We start from the raw sequence: 18,845 nt of genomic DNA on the forward strand, positions 1-18,845 counted from the left end.
GCACCGAACGCAAACAACCTCCAACTGAGTCAAAAGTTTAGATGGCATGAAAACTTGAGGCCACAGAATCTGAAGCTCTGACAGAAAACACGGAGGAGTTTTTATCAAATAAAAGTCTCTTTTCCACTGACTGATAATGTCACTCTCTTCTCAAAGGTGAGGATTTGCAGTATTTTTGTTTTCCATGTTAGTAAACTGAATATTTTGGGGTTTGAGAGTGTGTCTGAGGACCTCAACTTGCATTCTGGGAAACTGCTATTGGCATACATCACTCAAATCAGCAGATAAATCAATAATGACAATAATTAGCTGCAGCCCAAATAAGAGGGGCAAAAAATAAGCAGTGATGGACATTCAACATAAAAAAAAAATCACAGAGGGAAAAAGAATATAAAAAGAAGTGTGTGCAAGTTTAGCATTGGTCTTAACAAATCACCACATCTCCTAATGAAGAAATATTATAAAAGAAGAGAAAAACAATGGGATGAGTAACACCAGCCTTATATTTTAAAGGTCCATACCGTCTAAAGGTAGATGTCCATGTGTTTGTGATTATAAAGCAGGTCTAGGTTCTATATTAATACTGTGAAAGTATCAAAGCCTCAGTCCACAGAGAAATGCACACAGCCTGTATTCAGACACTGAGCCTTAAAACCAGCTGTCAGGACTTCTGGAACTTTGTGATGTCACAACAAAGCAGTCACTGATATCAGCCATGCCCCAAGCCCCACCCACCTGGACCCACCAACCAACCTCGCAAGTTTCTCTGAGTGTTTACCTGAAATCTGCTGTATTTTTATTCCATCACTCAGAAAACAGTCAGCCAATCAGAAGAGAGGGCCTCTCTTCTGATTGGCTGACTGACCTGTTGTTACTAGAGCTCCAGAGAGAAGCCTGAGAGAGGAGATGAAAAACTACAATAACATAGTCACAAATATATCTTCTTATCAACACTTCAAATAAAACCCAGGAAAATGTAAAATATGGGACCTTTAAAACAAGATACAATCACTTGATTCTACAAACTTTTTGAAAGAAGTTTTCCTGGAAATAATCTCACCACATTAGATTGCAGATTATTCAGTTTATTAAAATGTGACTTTAGGACTCGGTAAGGGGCTAAATGTCTTGTTAAGACTGATATTTGTGCAGTGCGGCGTGAACAGATAAATTATCAAATTTCAGAGTTAAAGGTCACCATTTGCAATTAAAAAAAAAAAACGACTTGATGTCAGCAGTTGAAGCAGAAGCTCTGCCCTGTTCTTCCAGGTTAGTTTGCAGTCGGCGTTCCCTCCCTACTCTCCCATCAGGTGACCCCTTCCTGTCCAGAATTAATTATCAGGCTGAAAGAAGAAAACGCTGACGCACACTTTTGGTCTCACAGGGCTGAGGTGAAGTCGGGGCGCAGTTATTTTGTCACAGACTGTCTTCCTCACATGATGTTTTCCCTCCACCCTCTCTTTCTGTTTCCCTCTTTTCTCCTTCAGTAGTTTCTCCAAGTCTCTGTATTATCTTTTTTCCTCCTCTCAGCTCCTTCCGGAGCCTGTGGTGCATGTCTCATCCCTCTGGGGAGAGGGGGGGGGGGCGTTTCCACACCACATGGGTGGTTTTTCAGCCCCGTGGGGCAAACAGCAGTGTGAACACCAGTCAGCGTCGACCCGGTTGTCACAAAGGAATCATCATTCACCATAGCCACAGAGTGTTAATCCACCATGGAGCCTTAAAAAAGGCTGTTTCCACTAATATACATACTCAGTCCAACAGCAGTCACATCCTATTAGTGCTTTTAATGTCATACTTCACAGCTAAACCCCACTGGGTACAAAGTCGATGGATATGAATACCCGAGCTGGGGAAATTACCCATCAGCACAGAGGAAGTCAGAGATAGGCTCTTCTGAAAGAGCTGACTGTATCTGCCTCCACTGTTCTCTCACCTCACTGTTCTCTCTTTTACTCTACTTTTTCCCAGAAGCTTCACACTGTGATTACACAGAAACTGTGCTCCTGGTTGAGGGAGAAAGATGCACCTTCTATGTCCCTGTTGGCTGTTTATAATTGTTCAGAAGATAGAAATATGGTTGTTTGTAACTGTTCAGAAGATGCACATTTTTACAAATACATCAGATAAAATAATAAAGTTTTGCAAACTATTCAGGAACTCTTAAAAAAGTTTTACTGCCCTTACTCATCGTACCAACTGTCAGCCGTCATTACTGAAGTAAAATTCAATTTTTTTTGAGTATGTTGAATATTAGCTGATTGTGAACAGTCGTAATATCTATGATCCACTACGAAGACTGGCTGCTACAGTTTCTGCCCCCTAACGCAGAAACAATAAGTCAATTAATCAATTAGTTCACTGCCACAAAAATAATCAGCAACCAAGTTATATATCAAGAAAAAAAGTCAGTGTCATCAAACTGCAGCCACAAGAAAAGCCGCAGTTTCGTTTCAGCTGCTGCAAATTACAGATGGAGGTTTACTTATAAATGGCCTGGTGACATTTAAAAAGTCCACAATGCCTCGAACAGCAAAAGGAAAAAACACAGAATCTGTGTTAAATTAATGAGAGAGTCACAAACTGCTTTGTTCCAACTTTTTTACTTCACAGCTTTGTGTTTGCTGATCGAAGTGTTTTATATGAAGCCATGTGGGCTGCTAACAAAAGCAAAACAATATTTGGTTTAGTTTAGAATATGTTTCTATATTTCTCATTACAATGCACTGTGTATGGAAGTAAAATATCTGACAGACACAAACACATGTTGGTGACTGCCTGGCAGGCGTCTACTCTTTACCAGGACTATTTAACCGCCGTTCTACACCAGCACTGATGCTTCACGCCACGTTAACTGTTAACTCTCACTAATGAAACAAAACCAATCCTGTATTTAACTGACTACAAACACACTTAAGACACTGAGGGGTCATGGAGAGGGAGAGACGGGGGATGACCTGGGGCAAACTCAGAAGAGTGACGCTGTGATTACATGACCATTACAGGCCACCAGGACTCTGCTTTACGATCAGGACGCCTCTGCCTGTCGAATTATTTACACGTCCAAGACTAGAGGGTGACATAATCCTGTGGGATGGAAGTGTCGTCTCTTTCCGACGGGGAAAAATTGGGAGGAATTTACATGTTTCATTATCAGGCCATTTATATGTTGCAGCCATTTGAGCAAATGGAAATGACTCGTCATTATTTTATAATGTATGGACTGAAAATAACCGAACATGGAGCACGACGACAGCCCTGAGAGCTGTGGTTAAGGCACTTCAGAGAGATTACAGCGCTTTAAAGAGGTGAAATTATTTTTTCTCCTGAGTGCACAGCAGCAAAATTCATTACCTTTTATGGCTGACCATTTTGTAAACACTATACATGCACGGTGATGTGTGCATAATTGGCAACGTGGTTGTAAGCTCAGCAGGTCTGAAATTAACCACTGAGTCATGTTGAGTGGAAATGAGAAGGATTTCTGTAACAATCCATATTTCTGGAACTGGTTACCAGTAGTTCTCTGGATTATGAGACAAAAAATGATGCAGTGTATTACAAAATCTTACCCTCGATGACACATGAAGCAGTTATTGTAGATCTAATCACCCTGAATGACACATTCAGCATCAACACATTTGCAGATATTATCATGAGGGAACTGTAGAGAGCCACTGTGATCATTCTCAGTTGTTAGGGAAACAAGAGGCTGAGATCAGGAATCAGACCATCAGAAGCCTGGTTTCTGCTATAATCAGGGATATAAGTTAACACTGCTCTCTGACTAAGATCAAAACCAGCATTAGACTCAAAACCAGGATACTAATGTTCATGTAAACACACTCACTGCTTGCCCTCTGTGTTCAATCCCAGCTCTGCCTGTTTGCAGACCTTGTGGTTACTGCCCAGACCTCCGTCCCTGATGGTGCTATTCTCGAGGTGCCCTACATTTTGATTCCTACAGAAACAGCAACTTGTAATGCCAGGAATTCACGCCTTGAGGGGGCAGGTGATATATTTGGACATGGTGCTTCACGTTGCCGAGCCCCTGCTGTCCCTCACTGCGGGCTACACGCTGCTTTCCAGTAGCATGTCGGGCGCGGTGGCACACTGCGCCGCTGCAGGGAGGCCTGGCTTATGCAAACCTCTACAGCCAGTGTGTGATTACAAAGAACCTGCTCCTGGTTGGAGGAGAAAGTTACTGTCACAACAGTGTTTTGCAAACTATTCAGGAGCCGTTTTATAACAAAACGTGCATTATAGACATTTGACAGGCATCACTGGGCCGACACTGGGCCATAGCTGAACACCTGCTGCCGTCATTTTCCTGTATTTTTGAAAGCTTGGACTGAAACTGTGAAGTACATCTTTCACTATTTTCTGACATTATCTTATAGATTGATGATTAATTTCAAAAACAATGTATATACTAATCAATTAAAACATTTATTAGCTGCAGTCTTAATAATTAGCAGCATAAAAACATAATTCACATTTGGAAAGTTTAGATGTTCGTCAGTGTTTTGTGTCTCTAATGATCAGTAAACTCAGCATTTACAACTGCAAAATGCATCCTGAGACAAAGCCTGTTCTCTATAACACCTGCTCTCTACGTAAAGAATTTGAGAGCTGCTTCCTCCAGCGGCAGCCATGTTTAGTTCGCGATGTAAGCGTCGAAGCTGACATGAGCTGAGAGGATCAGGATGTTTAGGATGACCTGAGGGGGACGTCACTTAAGACCTCTGCTGACACCCAGACGAGCCAGGCCCAACCGTCTGCGGCCTACACAAACCTGTCATTAGAGCCTGAACCAATGAGAGGGTGTGATCAATGAAAACCACTTCAGCTGTGGGAACCAGACTCTTATCTGTGGGAAAAAGTTAAGACTCTGTCTCTTGTGTTTTAACTCGCTGCTTTTAATCCATCTCACGCATTGGAACACGTGTAAAATCACCAGGAAGTGTTGATCAATGTATTTTGAAGCAAACCAAACCAATGTTCTTGTCTGATAATTCCAAAAACTGACAAGTGCAACACAAAAATGTACAATTTATCCAGTTTCATCTCCATGAAGTGTTTATATCAATGAATAAATTGTTTTTTTCTTTCTATTCTTGTAAAACAGATTTGTGGCATCAGAAATTTTGATCGTGTCCTGTGGAGTTTGAGCAGCTCTCTGGTCTGATTTCCCGTATGGCTGCTGTCAAAAGATCCACTCTGAATTCTGCTTACTTTAGTTTTATTCCAGCAGAAGGTTGTGGTGACTGTGGTCTGTGCAGTGAGATAAATGAAACTGCAGAACAGATTGACCATATTACCTACACCCTCCCAGCCATCTGTGCATCCATATATTTTTCTTTTTTTTCTTGTCAATCAAGAAGCGCTGATTGGTTACACAGGTGAAACATTTACATGCAGTGTAGTAGCCTGGTTACTGGTACAGTTTCCTCCCCTGCATCCAACCTGATTTTAACTGTATTAGTGGCAGATGACACTGTGTCAGTCCTGACTCCATCTGGTCCAGTTCCACTTTCCCTGTCTTTGTCACACACATGCAAACATCTAAACAGCCAATTAGACGCCTGCTTCTCTCTATGCATGAATAAGGAGGAATCTAATCTACCACCCCGATTACACACACCAGGTTTCTTGTTCATGATGTTTAAGTTTAAGTCGGTGTCTGGAGAAAGCCGATGATAATCCTGTGCATGTAAACGCACTGACTGGAAAAACTGATCGGAAGCTCCTCTCGACTCTGATTGAAACCGATCAACGGTGCAGTTCCAGTGTAGCAGTTGTTGTTAATTTTATGTATATGGTGAACATGTGGGTTGTAGCTCAGGAGGCAGAGCCGGTCATCCGCCAATCAGAAGGTCCGTTCCTCCAGGCTGCGTGTTGTGAACATGTCCTTGGGAAAGACAACTGCCCCTGACGTACCATCTGTGTGTGAGTGTGTGATAGAAAAGCACTTAATGTATAGGAAATAAGCAGTGAAAGAGCTGACGTGACTCGAGAAGCACTGTATAAGTGCAGTACATTTACTTCAACCCTGACAATCTTTACCCAGAGAAGTGTGGAGATGCATGAGAGATTCATTTATTTTCAGGCCTTAAAAAACTATTTGGAAAAACCTCAGGGAAGTGTGGAAATGTACTGTTTTCAGCCCTAATGTGCACATAGCCTGTGGTTTTAAATGTGTCATCTCACATACATAATTGTGCCTTTATGTCTTTTTTAATTTAGCTGTGAAGACTCATCAGAATCATTTTTGTTCACGACTTGGCAGAGTTATTATTGGCATAAATCAAGCTGAACACCAAATCTAATCAAATAAAAAAATTAAAGTCTGGCAAAAGAAGCAAGAGGGAAAAGCTGATGGTGTGTGAGAGGCTGCTTTGCTCTACCACACAGAGGCCTGAGGGCTTCGACTGAGACCTGCACTTTAATCTGTTTTTTTTCTCTCTCCATTTGTTCCTATCTGCCCACCACTCCAGGTGTTGGGGGGGAGGTTCTTCACTTTGAACTCCAGAAGGGCTTTTTTCCCCCAACTGTGTCCATACATGCTGGGACATCCCACCTGTCTCCCTGCCCTCTCCTTTTTTTTCCCACAAACCTCCTCCTCCACCTCCTCCACCGCTCTCCCTCCCCCCTCTTCCCTCCTAAAACACTGACTGAACCATTTCTGCCTTCAGTCCTCACTCCAACAATTATCCCCTTCAAAGCCACAGGAAAAGTAACACAGGGAGGCAGGATGTGTTCTCGTACGTTTACAGGATTGGAGGTGGTCGCAGGTATGTTAGTGCTCACTGTTTTAAGCTCTACTGTCATTACGCTGATAACACAGCAGGAACAAAGCAGGAGCTCGTCATTATTCTGCCTGGGAACCACAACTCCACCACCGAGAGCCGTGTTTAAGCCTTTTTAGGAGAGATTACCAGTTGTTGCGAAGACACAAGTGGTGTTTTTCTAAAGTGCACAGCAGCAGATTTCATTCCGTTTCACTTGGGTTGGACCAATAGGAGGAGACAGGGGTATATGAAGACTGAATTACCCCGGAGTACATCCTGTCCTGATATTGAATGTTTTTAAACTGCTCGTTGTTTTTGTCCTCTACCCTCCTGAAGATGGGGAATCTTGAGAAACTGTTTTCAGGCCCTCACTTAAACCCGGCTGGCAAATGTCCCTCAGGATTCACAGCCAACACTGCTCCTGTGGGATGGGGAGCATTTTCATACCATGCTACCATCTGATTGGCAACAGATGAAATGATCGACTAATATTAAACAGTTTTCATATTAAACATTAAACAGTAATTTAGAAAACTGCAGTTGGAAAGTGGGAAATCTGTTAAATTAGGATAAATTTAAAAATGTGTCTTGATTCGACTGATGAACTCTGCATTATATCAAACTCAGTCTAACTTAAAGTGACACTACATGGCCAAAAGTATGTAGACACTCTGGATGCTTCCATCTTTGTGCAAACAGCTTCTATTGGTCCCTTACCAATCAGAGAGAGCCTCTGAGCTTCTCTCTGATTGGTTCACTGAACCGCCATTACTAGAGCTCCAGAGAGAAGCCTGAGAGAGGAGATGTAAAACTACACTGAGATGGTTTTTGGTTCTTAAAACCACAAATATATCTTCTGATGGAGATCAACACTTCAGATAAAACACAGGAGAAGTGTAAAATATGGACCTTTAACATGACAATGCCCCCATGTGCAAAGCCAAGTCCTTAAAGAATGAAAGACTGGCCCTGACCTCAACCCTATCCCACACCTTTGGGATGAACCGGAACACCAGTAACTCTTCAAGGTTTTATTGGCCAACATCAGTGATGGACCTCTGATGCTCGCAGCCAGGTTCCAGGAGTGGAGGCTGTTATGTTCAACAACATATCAGTGTAATGTTCAGGTGTTTTACCCTGTAATGTGTGAATGGAAAGTGCAAATGCTTGGAAGTTTAACTCCCTGAGCTGGTAAGTGCCTTAAAACCACAGACAAATCACAGGTTAGTGGGCAAAGCCTCTGCTGCCTACACAGAGGAACAAGGCGACTTCTCGTGTGTCGGCACCTCAAGCCAAACACGACAACTTCAAAACATTCAAATAAGTCTGAAGCCAGGAGACGAGTATCCAGCAGCAGAGTTTAAAGAATATAGCACAAAAGCACATCTCGGAGCAAATCCCTGGATGTTTGCCGATCCCCAGCAGAAGCACAGTAAAAAGCTCATCACAAACTCCTCTCTAACTTTGAAAAGAGTCAAACCTTCAATCAGCAGAGCAGCGGGAGTCAGCGGCTCCTCCTTCAGCGGCCGGGCCCGCCACCGAGCCCCATCATGCTCTCTCATCACTATTATCATCCACAAAGTCAGTATCCGGCATGCATTATAGATGAGACACATCTTCTAGGCTACATCTCAGACAACAGAGGATGTGCAGCAATCTCTACCGATAGTACATACACCTTTTACCACCTATCTCCGCACATGTACACACTTAACGGCTCCTGCCGTCACTCATACCAACTTGGTAATGTCTCTTTGAATAATACATGAACAAATACCCATCAGGCTCTACACACAGACTCAAGATCCTAATTCTGTGAGCAGACAGCGAGGAAATTTTAACCAATGATGCTGCAGAGGTAAAACACAAAAATAAAGGGTGGGTGCACCTACCGCATGCAGCGATCCCTCGTAGATACAAGCTCCTGGGGGGAGAGGAGGAGAGACAGAAAGAGAGCATTAGCATTACAGTCTCGCACCGTAATATTGATATGTCATGAAACCCTTTTTTCTTCGGGATTATGTTAATCTGTCATTATAATTCCTGCAGACGCTCAGGTCAGACAGCAGTTCAGCCTCATGAAGGATGAGGAATCAATTCCCCTCAAACTGCGAGACGTGAGTTTCCGTGAGCCCAGTGTGTTATAAGTGTCAGTGCAGCGCGCTGTCAAACGCTGATAGCTGTCAATACGTCTCAGCAACACAGAGAGAAGTGTTGGATAAATAAACAGACGTCGTCGGTGGGAGAATAATCCAAAGACAAATATTCAAAATCTCCTGGTCTCGAGGCTAAGCCATGAAATCACCAAACTTTAAAGGTCACATGTCACAGACCACAACTAAGACCAACAAACACAAGAGTCATTACAAAAGTCGAGGTCGTCTGTCAGCAGGTTACTATGACCCATAGTCATCGTAGTAATGATGACAGGAGCAAAGGGAAAAGTGCGGTGACGTAGTTTATAGAGCGACAAAGTCCACGTCAGGAGGAGGTTGGGGTGGATGGATGAATATGACCCAGGAGAGCGGTGTTCGATTCCCATGTGACAGTAGCAGTTTATGTTGTTTCTATTATCCATGACCGTTCGTTGTTATTATTGTAACCATGACAACAAAGATCGTCTAATGTTGAGGAAGAACTTATTTTAACTCAAATCACCATCTTTACCTGAACACAACCAAGCCGTCACCGTTACTACAGTAACCATGGCGACAAAGTTAGGCTGCCTGCCACTGTGGGGGCACTATTTCAGGAGACGCTCCTGTGGGTCGTATCAGAGGGTTAGGGCTGTTCAGGTTGGAGGACCGGCTGCAAACGTCTCTGAAGCTAATTGTAGCTCGTTTAGCTACTCATCAAAATAGTAGTAGTAGTACTAGTACTACTAGTAGTAATACTTTACCATTAAATGACAGAGGCTTTTCCAAGTGGGCACCATGCCCCCACAGAGCTTTTAACATGCTAATCAATGCTGACTTGCACTTTGCTAATGCTAGCCCAAATCTCCAATGCAAATGTTCCCACAAAACTACCATCAATTTATCTAAAAATGGCAACATTATGCGTCTTAATGTCCTAACGGCACATAAACCCTGCTCTTCTATAAAAAACTCCACCTGTGGTACCTGAACACCCTAACCGCCTCCTACCCCAATTCAGAATTCTGTAACAGCTTTTGTGTTGTTTTTTTTTTAGTTTGTTAAATTGATAAGTTTCCGCAATTTGCATTCAGTGCATCATGAGCAATTTAAAAGCTGGAAAATGTGCCACCTTTCGACTGAAAGGGTAGGGCGCTGCTGATTATCTCTGCTCAATTAGAGAACTAAATGTTAAGAAAACACAGACAGATGCATGGACGCACGCTTCACACCACCTTGCAAAACAAGACTTGAGAAACCTGAGAAGCCACAGGGGAAAGTACAGCAGGAGGTTAACATTTACCATAATGATCCAGATGGGAAAACAAGAGTACAGTTACAGTTGCAGAGTCGTACACGATGCCCCAGAGCGAGTCTATTTGTGCCGCTGCTGCTGCTGCTTCACGCTCTTGTCTCTTTATCTCTCAGTGTGGGAGAAAGAGTGCACTGTAAAATATAATCTGGAAGTTTAATCAGTGTGGGGCTGATGCACAGAAGTGGTTAAGCTCTGCTGCAAAAGAAAAATACTCCCAGTAACCAATTAACAGAGATTTTAAACAAGCTTGACTCTGAGACATTAATTAACCACTCAAATGTAGGTGGATTTAAGTGGGGGTGTAATTCTATCAAAGAGTATGAATCCAGTGTGATCAGATTTCCTTTATGGAAATATGCAAGTACAGATTTCTGGCACAACTTCACCTACTTCCAAATTGCATGGAAATTATTGGCAAAATGTTCCAACTTCAGCTTTTGCCAAAACCCACTGGCTTCACAATAAAGATGCTTTTTATGCTACAAGTGTTGCAATTTCGATTGAAATGGACCAACTGGGTGAAAACAATGAGCTCATTTTCTGTGCATACTGTAGATAAAGAGGAAAAATCTTCATGTTACTGTGGTTTCAAGCTTTTGATTTTACTTTAATACCATAATTAATGAGTAAAACTGGATACATCAAACTGCAACAGCAGAACTTCCAGACAATTCTAAAAATGTATAAATTTTGAATGGAGGTTTGGTGGAGGAACCTGAGATAAAAAATGTCGCTCATGTTTATGTTTTAAAGCCCATTTTCACAGGATGATCACTGACGAAATCACTGTCACATACTGAAAAGATACAATCGCCTTAGTTTCGGGAGCTTTCATCTCAAATTAGTCCATAAATGTGTCAACAGTTCAGCCCCAGAGTCTCTCTCCAGATATATTCAAGGCAAGAACAAGGAGCCTGGTGAATGGCAACTGCAAAATACCACAATGTAGATCTAAATTTAGACAACGAGCTTTCTCCATGAAGAGCCACCAGCTTTGAAACACAATACCAACTGAAATCAAATTAACCCCAGATAGAAATACCTTTACAACAAAGGTTAATTGCTGCTGAGCAAACCAAAGCTGCACCCATCTCTAGCTAATTGTGTCATATTGTTTTTGTTGATATTCGTCTGCTTGTTGTGTTGTTGTTGTCTCTTTTTAGACTGTATATCTGTATATCTGTACTGTGTAGCTAATTGTATGATATTATCAATTGTTCTGTCTGTTTGTTTGTTTTGTGTCGTTTTTGCTGTTGTTGTTGTTGTTACAACACAATCAGAGGGTTTCAGTATTTTACTCTATTGTCATATCTGTATTGTGGCTTTATAGTGAAAACTGACAGTTTTAATTACACTGAACATGTAAAAGCCCAACAAGAGCTGAAAATTAGCAACAGCTATAAACTCTGTGCAACACATCAGCTTTATGCTTTTTATTGGAACTATGTTAAAATGCATCATCCCTATTAAATAAATAAATAAAAATAAAAAATAAAAACTTTAAAAAACAGAAAAATCATTTGCTGTTTTCTTGCGATCAAGCCTTGAATTTCATGTCAGCTCAGGATAATTATGGTCTCTGTGAGTTTTCATCACAGGGAGAAAGATCCACTGAAGGAAGATAATCACAAAACTGAAAAATGAACAAGGCCTTTACATATTTTGATCCTTGATCAACATTTTATATCTGGAGAATTTGATCATGAAGAAAAGAGTTTGATATCTAAGATCAGTAGATATTTAAATTATCATCTTAACATATCGCTTAATTCTGAGACACCGTGGCAGCTCGAACACGACACCTCACCCTGCCTCAACCTCACAGTCAAGTCGCTTTCATATCACATAAACATTAATTTGACAGGGTTTCTGATTGAGCCTCATCCAACTGAGAGAGCTTCTCGCTTCAATTATTCATCATCAAGTGGAGATTTGACTGTTTACGATGCAGGAGAAGCAACACCTCAAATCAAAACAGACAGATTCATCCCAGAGGGAATGAATGTGGAGATCTGCAGGTGGAAAGACATCCAAACTTTTACATTCCTCTTTAAAAGTGAAGGTTTTTATGGTTGTTTACGCAGCTTTTCTGTGATTATACTCGAACTTGTAGGTAGAACATGTTTGATATTGATACACAGTCGTCTAAATGATGATTCATGTATCCTCAACTTTTTAAACAACATATTTAGACCAAATTTAGCTGGAAGTCAAGAGATCTTTGGAGCTGCAAAATGCCAAATCAATGCAACATAGGAGAGAGGTGCAGTCATGAGGTCAAACCAGTCTAATTTAAAGATGACCCGTGTTACTTGCCTCGCAGGAGCAACAAAAGGATGACCTCCTGTGTGAGTGAGACTATAATCTGGAAGGTCGGGGATGATGGTTCTGCAGAAACCCACAGCCACATTCAACAAACCGTGAAGGAATCTCTCCTCATCTCAGCATCCACTGAGCAGCACTTCACGTCTGCAACACTTCAACTTTTATAACCACCTCACTCTCTTCGCCAACGCCAACGTGCTGCCTCTCTCAGCAGAAGGAGGCGAAGAAGGAGTATCTGGCTTTACTTTAATGAAGCTGCCAAGCAGATTGGACACGTGCCAACATGAAGAGAGGATGCTAATGATTTTGGTAAAAAAAAAAACCAGTCTGAAGTCAGGTTGTGCTGCTGCTGCGCGTGCCAGGGTTCAGCATGCAGCCTGACTCTGTCCCGCTGAAACGCTCCGCGAGCCTGAGTCTGGACGAGCAGCGAGGTGAATCCTTGAATGGGTGCAGCTCAGTAGCAGCTGCACAGACCTGCTCTGGATTCTGCTCCTGACAATCTTATGCATTATGACTCCACTGATGGGAATACTGTAGCTGTGCATGGGCAGACCTTCTAGACTTGATGCAGAGCTATGAATATTTTAATGGGCAGAGGGGCCACGAGCAGCACTGATGTCAAAGACGTGCTCAGATATTCCAGAAAAGCCAAAATGCAGAACAGGTCAACTCAGACAAGTGTTGCTTTTCTATTCAGATTCCTTTACAATGTGTTGAGTGTGGCCGTGAGCATCTGCAGAATTATCATCCTTGAAACCGACTGTGGTCTCACTCACAGCCTGAGGTTCCTGAGTTGGCTCTTCTTTTCTCAAACAGACAAAAGTCTGACTTCACCTCTGCCTCACTAAGAATCTGATCTGGTGATTTGCAGATGAAAACGTGCAAAGACATCTTGTTAACTTTGGTCCAGGTAAAGGCTTTTAAACCATCTAGATACTTAAAACTGTTGCTTCAGCAGCCTTTCAGTAGCTATACTTCAGGATCAGGGTCGTAACTCCACGAATTTGAGATCATAACACTATTAGAGGACAAATCTGACTGATCCCAGTGTGGGGGCTGCTTTCTCTGCATCATAAACAGCTCAGTCTCACCTTGACAATGATTAGATTTATCCCAGGTCAGGGTGATCACTCAGAATCCTGTCAAATGAACAAGCTGGAGCTGAAATCACAAAAACCTCTCTGCTCTCAATGACCTGCTCCAGGGATCCCAGAGCAGGGTCCTGGCCCCCTCCAGAGGTCCTCAGCAACTTGAGGAATGAATTACATAGTCTATATTGTTGCCTGGATCAGTGGGGACTGTGGACACAACTTCCACTCCCCTGTGAGATTTCTATGTGCGGGCTGAGATTTATGATGCAGTGCTGAAAAAGTAGCTCATGTGCAGCTAAAGGTTCAGGTTTAGGGTCTGTGGCTCTAATGTGAATGTGCACGGTGGTCCCTGATAACCTCTGACCTACATAACAACTGGTTGGGTTAAAAGAGACCAAAAATACCAACCGTGTATCCCTCGGGGGCCGGTGAGGATCCCAGCCAGGACAAATATCCACCAGCCACTCATGGTCGCAGCCAGAAAGGGTTTAAATCCAAATCCAAGTCAGGAGGGAAAACGCGCGAAGTGTTTGTGTTTCTCTCTCTAGTTCAACTGGGAGCAGCTCTCTCTGAGCATTACTGATGTTCCGATGTAGCAGAAAACACGCAGGAAAGATCCAGGAGTCTTTCCAAGAGGGAGCAGGGAGCAGGGAGACGGAGCGCACCGGGTCCGGCTCCTGAGCGCTGCGCTCCGGTCTGGAATGCAGCGCAGCCCCGAAACCTGGAGAAGTGTCCACCTCTCCCTCTGCTCCTGCTCACTGCTCAAAACTCTGCCAAAGAAAAACAGATGCAAGGTGTACTGTGTTCTCCCAGCAGCAGCGGCGGCGGCAGAGCGAGCAGCAGCGGCCGGGACGCTTTTAAAAGCCGAGGCGCATGACGAGAGAGGCGGGGAGGCGGTCGGACTTCCTGCGCTCCTGCTGCGGGTGCTGCGGGTGTCTGAAGTCACTTCTTGCGGTTGCGGCGGTCTGCTTGTCCTCCCCATGCAACCCCCTCCTTCCACTCCTTCCTCCTCTTCTTCTTCTTCTTCTTCTTTCTTGTTCGTCTTCCCCTCCTCTCTCCAGGAGGACGTCCCACCTCTCTCCTGCTACACCCCCCTCCCTCACGCTGTCTCCTCTCCTCCCCCCTCCACCTCCACCACCCACCTCGCAGATATAATCTCACATGATTGGGACTCTGCTCCTTTGGGATTAGAACAGGAGGTTTTTTGGATGGAGTGTGGTGATGGATGGATGTAAAGTAGATCATCTGGAGGATTCACCGTTTAAATCCCATTTCCAGGAGGAAATCTCAGGTTCACAAAAGTCACACATTAGTTTTGTGTGTGTGGAGTTCAGCACATTTTTCTTCCTCCTGTTATATTTTAGACTTTATTGTAGACTTTTGATGTGTCTGTGCTTCTCGATGCTCTCTTTAAGTTTATTATGGTGACATCAACATATTAAATGGTGTCTTACCCCCTGTTATATCTGCATTAGTCTCTTGCAGGGAGTTTATGGTGACTCCATCTCACTTAATGGCATTTGATCCTTGAGGGATGCTGGGGTAAGAAGCATGACACTGCACTTTATGGCACTTCAGGTGTGACATATTGTACAATTACAGAGCAGTGTGAGCAAACCGAGATCTAAGGGGTCACAAAATGTCTGGCACAGTGGGAAACAAGAGGAAAAAATCTTCATATAAAGTTATTGTTATTTTTTTCAGACTTTCCTGTGCAGCTTCACTTCTTCAGGTCTCTCAAATGACTCTGATTAAAACAGTCTTTACGAAGAGGAGGCGCTTCTTACAGATGTAAATGTGAGTTTTGAACCGGTTTCATTGTCATTTACATGTTTTTATCACCTGTTGTGTCTCATAATGTTCAGGTGAAGTCGCTTGAGCAATGACATCCAGTTTTGTGGCACTTTAGGTCTGATGTATTGTATTTATACACAATACACTGACACTGTGAACATGACTTTTTCATTAAATGTAGCTGCAGCTCAAAAGAAAGTGAACAAGTTTGTGAGAAACTGATAAAATACTGAATTGATGACGGCCTTTGACTTTAACTTTTGTGGCACTGAGAAATCCTAATTTTGTGTTATAGGAACTTTAAAGTGTTTCTCAGACGCCCATGATCCATTTTACACTGTATTCTATAGTTTTTGTGTCTCTTCAACCTTTTCAAATATTGTTAAAAATCAGTTTATAGTTACTTTAACATAACATTAAAGTATTTTATCTATCTATCTATCTATCTATCTATCTATCCATCTTTATCATATTGTTATCCTGTTACTTCACTATCAGACGCCTGGTTACGATTATCATAGCATCTCTAGGTTTTTACATAAAGGAGTTGTAGTTGTTTTCTCATGGAAGCTGTATATTCTAATTTTATCTTGAACGGTGTCAGTGACCTTACTGTATATTTATAGCACTTTGCATTCATACAGTATTACATTATGATTTCCAGTCTTGTCATTCTTCATCTATATTGTATAATGACCTTCTAAAGTGCAGTGTTGTGGGATGTGTGCAGCTCTTTCTGTCTGAGTGTAATGTTTAATCAGGGGGAGCGCAGGACTGAGATTCCTCAGTGTCACATGGCAGTAACCTGATCTCCACTTGGCCCTTTTGTCCTCGGCCAAAAACAGGGATCAGAATCAGTTTTGCCTTTGAACCAGTTTTCTTCCTGCTGCTTTAATGTTGCTGCTGCTGCTGCTGTCTGAAACCAGCACAGTCACACAGCGGAAACCCTGAGATCCAGTCTGTGATGAGAAAACCTCCAACGTGTCAGCCAGAGGATTTCCACATCACTTGACTGATGCTTTAACTCAGACAGACTTTGTTCTCATGTAAGAGGGTAAACTCAGGGAAGCTGTGTCGGCATTTTCACATTAACAGTAAAAGAATGAATAACATTTATTTCTGAGTAAATTATAGTTGGAGCTCTTCCTCTGCGCTGTTTTCCTTTTTATCTTTCACTCTGCATTTCATGTTGACTGAAATTATTACTGTGGAATAACTGTTTGTGATGATGTGTTTCTCAGATGCAGGGAAGAGATTGTACAAAGACGCAGGGGGATAAGGTGAAAGGGAGGATGGGAAAAGGTTGTTCAGGAAGGGAACAACACTTTACATACATTGGTGAAGGCGACATTATGTCGTATGGTTGTGTTGTTTAATATCATTCTTATTGTATTTGATTTATTTGTGCATTATTCTCTAATTCTAGGTAACTGTTAATGAATATAGGCTTACAACTAAGAATGGCTCTTATTATAAATTAATCTGCCAATTATTTCTTGATTAATCAATTGAAATATATTTTTAAAAATGGCTATTACAGTTTCCCCGAGCACATGATGTCATCTTTAAAAGTCTTGTTTATTACGACCAATAATCAAAAACCCCAAAGGATTAAATATATACTGATATGACGCAGAGAAAAGCATCAAAGCCTGAAAAATCTTTGCCTGAAAAATAATAATTTATTGATTAGCAGAATGATTTGTAACTGATTAATCATCTCAGCAGTCTTTTCTGTCGGTCCCCTCAGAGCAGAAACCACACCTCAAAGAGAAATCTCAGAAATCTAGATATTTTTATCAAACTCAGATTAGAGACTATTTTAAACAAAGATAACATGTTACATGACATGTAATGCAGTTTTCTTCTGCCTGTGTCTGCTGTGACCCCCCTTTGTCTTTGAACCAGCAGCAGCTCTTCAGGTGCTCAGCAGGGAGGTTGTTCCAGCCTCTTGGAGAACCTGCCACACTTCCTCTGTCTCCTCATGTGATCCCAGACTGACTCCATGATGTTGAGATCAGGGCTCTGTGGGGGCCAGACCACCTGTCGCTGGACTCCTTGATCTTCTGGTCTCTGAAGACACTGTCGTTCTTTAGGACTCTGGCTGTGTGTTTGGGCTTGTTGTCCTGCTGCAGAATGAATGTGGCACCAATCAGATAAATATCTAAAGTGCCAAAAACTTTTCCACAGTTCTTGCAGGTTTCTTGGTATGAAGAGAAATTTAGGGATCCCTTATTGCTGCAATGTTGCAAACCCCTTGGAGGTCCCAGGCTGCCAGTTTGAAAACATAAAACTCAAAATCAAAGGGATAAATTTAGCTAAACAACTTTTAGGATCTGAACAGCCCCATCTTTAGATCCTTTAATCAGATAAGGAAACACTCCCCCCAGTAAAACCTTTAACAGAGTAAAAATGTCAGATCTAAAGCACAGACTGAAATAATACAATATGGAAACTCAGGAAGACAACATTATGGATAGTTTGTCAGAATACAGGGTCTGCAAGGGTCAAAACATAAATAACTTTCCTGAAGTTCCTGCTTGTCAACAAGAAACTTGTCGAAGTCACTTTCATCATTTTCACTATTTCCACAATTTTCATTGCCTCTTTATATTTCTATAGTCTCCCTGCTGCATTACATTAGCAGCTGCGACAGCCTGATTTCCCCCATGGGGACCAATAAAAACTTATCTTCATCTTATACTGACTATCAACCTGCACAGCATCAGAGGATGGATGTTTAATTGGCTGTGTGCTGCTAATTCAGCACACACAGTTTGAACAGACATCTCCTCCCTCCCCGTGGTTTGGGGACTTTAATATCTTGTGATACCTTTTCAGGAACTTAGTGCAGAAATAATGCTGTGTTTGGCTTTTGTAAGAGCAGATCTTTGCCTTAACAGGGTAGATATTAATATTAATTGGGGTCAGTTGAAGCTAAACTTTCTTTGTTTTAGAGTTAAGACATCACACAGGGTTCGGTTTGATTTGTGAGGAAATCCCTGTGAAATCCCTTCAGATGATGCTACATCAACATAAATCTCCATCTTTTCTTTCCTTCTACATGTGAACGCTGAGTCAGAGTCTGGGTTTGACTGGTGAGCTATTGAGAACTTTTTAAGTGCTGTTCAGTCATTTTCAGCAACTTTTAAAGCCTCGTTTGTTTCCCTCAGATCTGGGAAGACTTCAATATTTTTTTAAACACCAGCAGGAGCCATCCAGCTGTAGCAGCGGCTGCAGGACAGTTTATTAATTATGAGAGAGTGCATCTCAATACACAAATCAATGAACATGCTCACTAAGGCTCACATGTCATATGAGCTGTGATGTGAATTGTGTGTGTAAACGATCTCAGCTGCAACAGGTGGCAGGGAGCCCTCAGTGCATGTCTGCA

At 42.2% G+C, this 18,845-nt stretch overlaps 1 protein-coding gene and 1 long non-coding RNA gene across 3 annotated transcripts in view; one reads left to right on the forward strand and one right to left on the reverse strand.

Moving 5' to 3' along the window:
- Window positions 1–14,697, reverse strand: part of fras1 (Fraser extracellular matrix complex subunit 1) — a 245,665-nt gene extending 230,968 nt beyond the window's left edge. For both annotated transcript variants that reach the window (XM_071483970.1, XM_071483969.1), the window contains exons 1-2: window positions 14,066–14,697; window positions 8,684–8,715 (exon numbers count right to left, since the gene is read on the reverse strand). In XM_071483970.1, coding sequence (XP_071340071.1) covers window positions 8,684–8,715; window positions 14,066–14,126 — 93 coding nt within the window. In that variant the 5' untranslated portion in view covers window positions 14,127–14,697. The remainder of the gene's footprint in view (window positions 1–8,683; window positions 8,716–14,065) is intronic.
- LOC139624680 (uncharacterized) overlaps window positions 1–18,845 on the forward strand; it is a 146,048-nt gene that overhangs the window by 88,207 nt on the left and 38,996 nt on the right. The window lies entirely within an intron of this gene.

This window comes from Trachinotus anak, unplaced genomic scaffold (genome assembly GCF_046630095.1).
Source record: "Trachinotus anak isolate AG129_WGS33_773 ecotype Australia unplaced genomic scaffold, CSIRO_AGI_Tana_v1 ptg000008l, whole genome shotgun sequence".
NCBI classification, from domain to species: Eukaryota; Metazoa; Chordata; class Actinopteri; order Carangiformes; family Carangidae; genus Trachinotus; species Trachinotus anak.